The 2,500-nt window shown below is 51.9% G+C and overlaps 1 protein-coding gene across 1 annotated transcript in view; it reads right to left on the reverse strand.

Moving 5' to 3' along the window:
• Positions 1–1,503: 1,503 nt before the first annotated feature.
• The window catches only part of LOC306819478 (phospholipid-transporting ATPase IH-like), an 8,439-nt gene continuing 7,442 nt past the window's right edge, over positions 1,504–2,500 (reverse strand). The window contains exons 21-25 of the mRNA XM_079373281.1: positions 2,404–2,500; positions 2,192–2,337; positions 2,060–2,119; positions 1,853–1,980; positions 1,504–1,705 (exon numbers count right to left, since the gene is read on the reverse strand). The exon at positions 2,404–2,500 is cut by the window's right edge and continues 6 nt beyond it. Coding sequence (XP_079229407.1) covers positions 1,519–1,705; positions 1,853–1,980; positions 2,060–2,119; positions 2,192–2,337; positions 2,404–2,500 — 618 coding nt within the window. The 3' untranslated portion in view covers positions 1,504–1,518. The remainder of the gene's footprint in view (positions 1,706–1,852; positions 1,981–2,059; positions 2,120–2,191; positions 2,338–2,403) is intronic.

The raw sequence follows: 2,500 nt of genomic DNA on the forward strand, positions 1-2,500 counted from the left end.
TCTATTAAAGGAGCAGTCTGTAGCTCCGCCCCCTGGTGTTTAAAATGAGTACTGCTGTCTAATCTCTAATCATCACAGAGAGCTGTCTCCGCCCCTCCTCTCACACAGCTCTGCATGTGGTGGACACTGTAGCTTCAGTGTTTAGCCAGCTCTGCATGTGGTGGACACTGTAGCTTCAGTGTTTAGCCAGCTCTGCATGTGGTGGACACTGTAGCTTCAGTGTTTAGCCAGCTCTGCATGTAGAGACACTGTAGCTTCAGTGTTTAGCCAGCTCTGCATGTGGTGGACACTGTAGCTTCAGTGTTTAGCCAGCTCTGCATGTAGAGACACTGTAGCTTCAGTGTTTAGCCAGCTCTGCATGTGGTGGACACTGTAGCTTCAGTGTTTAGCCAGCTCTGCATGTGGTGGACACTGTAGCTTCAGTGTTTAGCCAGCTCTGCATGTGGTGGACACTGTAGCTTCAGTGTTTAGCCAGCTCTGCATGTGGTGGACGCTGTAGCTTCAGTGTTTAGCCAGCTCTGCATGTGGTGGACACTGTAGCTTCAGTGTTTAGCCAGCTCTGCATGTGGTGGACACTGTAGCTTCAGTGTTTAGCCAGCTCTGCATGTAGAGACACTGTAGCTTCAGTGTTTAGCCAGCTCTGCATGTGGTGGACACTGTAGCTTCAGTGTTTAGCCAGCTCTGCATGTGGTGGACACTGTAGCTTCAGTGTTTAGCCAGCTCTGCATGTGGTGGACACTGTAGCTTCAGTGTTTAGCCAGCTCTGCATGTGGTGGACGCTGTAGCTTCAGTGTTTAGCCAGCTCTGCATGTGGTGGACACTGTAGCTTCAGTGTTTAGCCAGCTCTGCATGTGGTGGACACTGTAGCTTCAGTGTTTAGCCAGCTCTGCATGTGGTGGACACTGTAGCTTCAGTGTTTAGCCAGCTCTGCATGTGGTGGACACTGTAGCTTCAGTGTTTAGCCAGCTCTGCATGTGGTGGATACTGTAGCTTCAGTGTTTAGCCAGCTCTGCATGTGGTGGACACTGTAGCTTCAGTGTTTAGCCAGCTCTGCATGTGGTGGACACTGTAGCTTCAGTGTTTAGCCAGCTCTGCATGTGGTGGACACTGTAGCTTCAGTGTTTAGCCAGCTCTGAATGTGGTGGACACTGTAGCTTCAGTGTTTAGCCAGCTCTGCATGGGTCTGTAAAGCTTTCTGCGTTCTAACCTCTCTCCATGTTTCATCTCCAACATTGATCCTAGTTTGAGCAGCTTTCTGCTGCTGGAGCTTATTAGAAACATGCAGAGGCTTTTTAGCTCGGGTACAATCACTTCTATCTGAAGCAGTTCCACTGCCCGCTTCCATCGCTGCAACACCTGTTGCTTTGACCTCTCACATGGTTTGTTATCAGTCATAACGTTCAGACTCCAGCAGCAGATGTGAGAGGTGTTGATGAGCAGAGAAGAAGAAGAGTTAAAGGTGGAACTGAAAGCAGAGTGATGAACACCTGAGAAGGTGAATCAGACACTGAAGTATCTTTAAAGATGGTGGAACATGTACAGGACGGTCTGCGGTCTTGGAGGTGTTACCTGTCCGTTGCTGGTGAAGGTGGTGTTGTCAAACAGGAAGTAAGCGCCGAAGAACATGACGGTGGCGTCGTAAACGCCGAGGACGGTCCAGTAGAGGAAGTTGTGCCACCGCAGCAGAGAGTTTTTAGAGATGTCTCTGTGGACAGAAGACGGAGCTGCACGTCAGAGACATCTCCTCCTCTTTTTATCACTTCATGTCCTGTTGCTGTGTGTGTGGGACACGCTGGGCACGTGGGAGGTGACCTGTGACACAGCGGGGGGGGGGCGGAGCCTGCTCACTGACCTGTAGAGCGAGGGGTCCTTCTTCAGGATGTCCATGTTGATGTGCTGCTCGATGAGGCTGTAGAGCAGGATGGGCAGCGAGGTGAAGCTGATGTTGTACAGAGTCAGGTAGGCCGTGTCGTAGAGGGGCTGGAGGGGGGGGGGACAGGCAGAGACAGTTTAGTCCCTGTCTTCATGTGGGGACGTGTGTGAGGGGGGCTGAGCGTACCTGCTGCGAGAAGCCACAGAAGAACTGGTAGAGGAACTGAGGGAAGATGAAACAGACGTTCTGCAGAGAGAGAGAGAGAGACAGATTAGAGCAGGGAGGGAAACACAAAGAGCTTCAGAGGTCAAAGGTTACCTTGTAGAAAAAGTACTGCACGAGCTCAGAGATGCGGATGTAGTAATAATGTCCGTGGACCAGCAGCATCTTCTTGAGGTGTTTGAACTTTGGGATGGCGTAGTCACTGTTCCTGACCGCCTGCCGGCCCTCCTTCCCCATGATCCCTGCACAGACGGGACTCGTGAGCTGTCTGCCGCTCACTCATGTGTTTGAGGTGTGAAAGCACTAACCGATGCCCACGTGCGCCTCCAGGATCATGCTGACATCGTTGGCTCCGTCCCCGACCGCCAGCGTGATCGGGTGCTCCTTCGAGGCTTTGATGAGCTT

Source organism: Symphodus melops (genome assembly GCF_947650265.1).
Source record: "Symphodus melops genome assembly, contig: scaffold_525, whole genome shotgun sequence".
Lineage (NCBI taxonomy): Eukaryota > Metazoa > Chordata > Actinopteri > Labriformes > Labridae > Symphodus > Symphodus melops.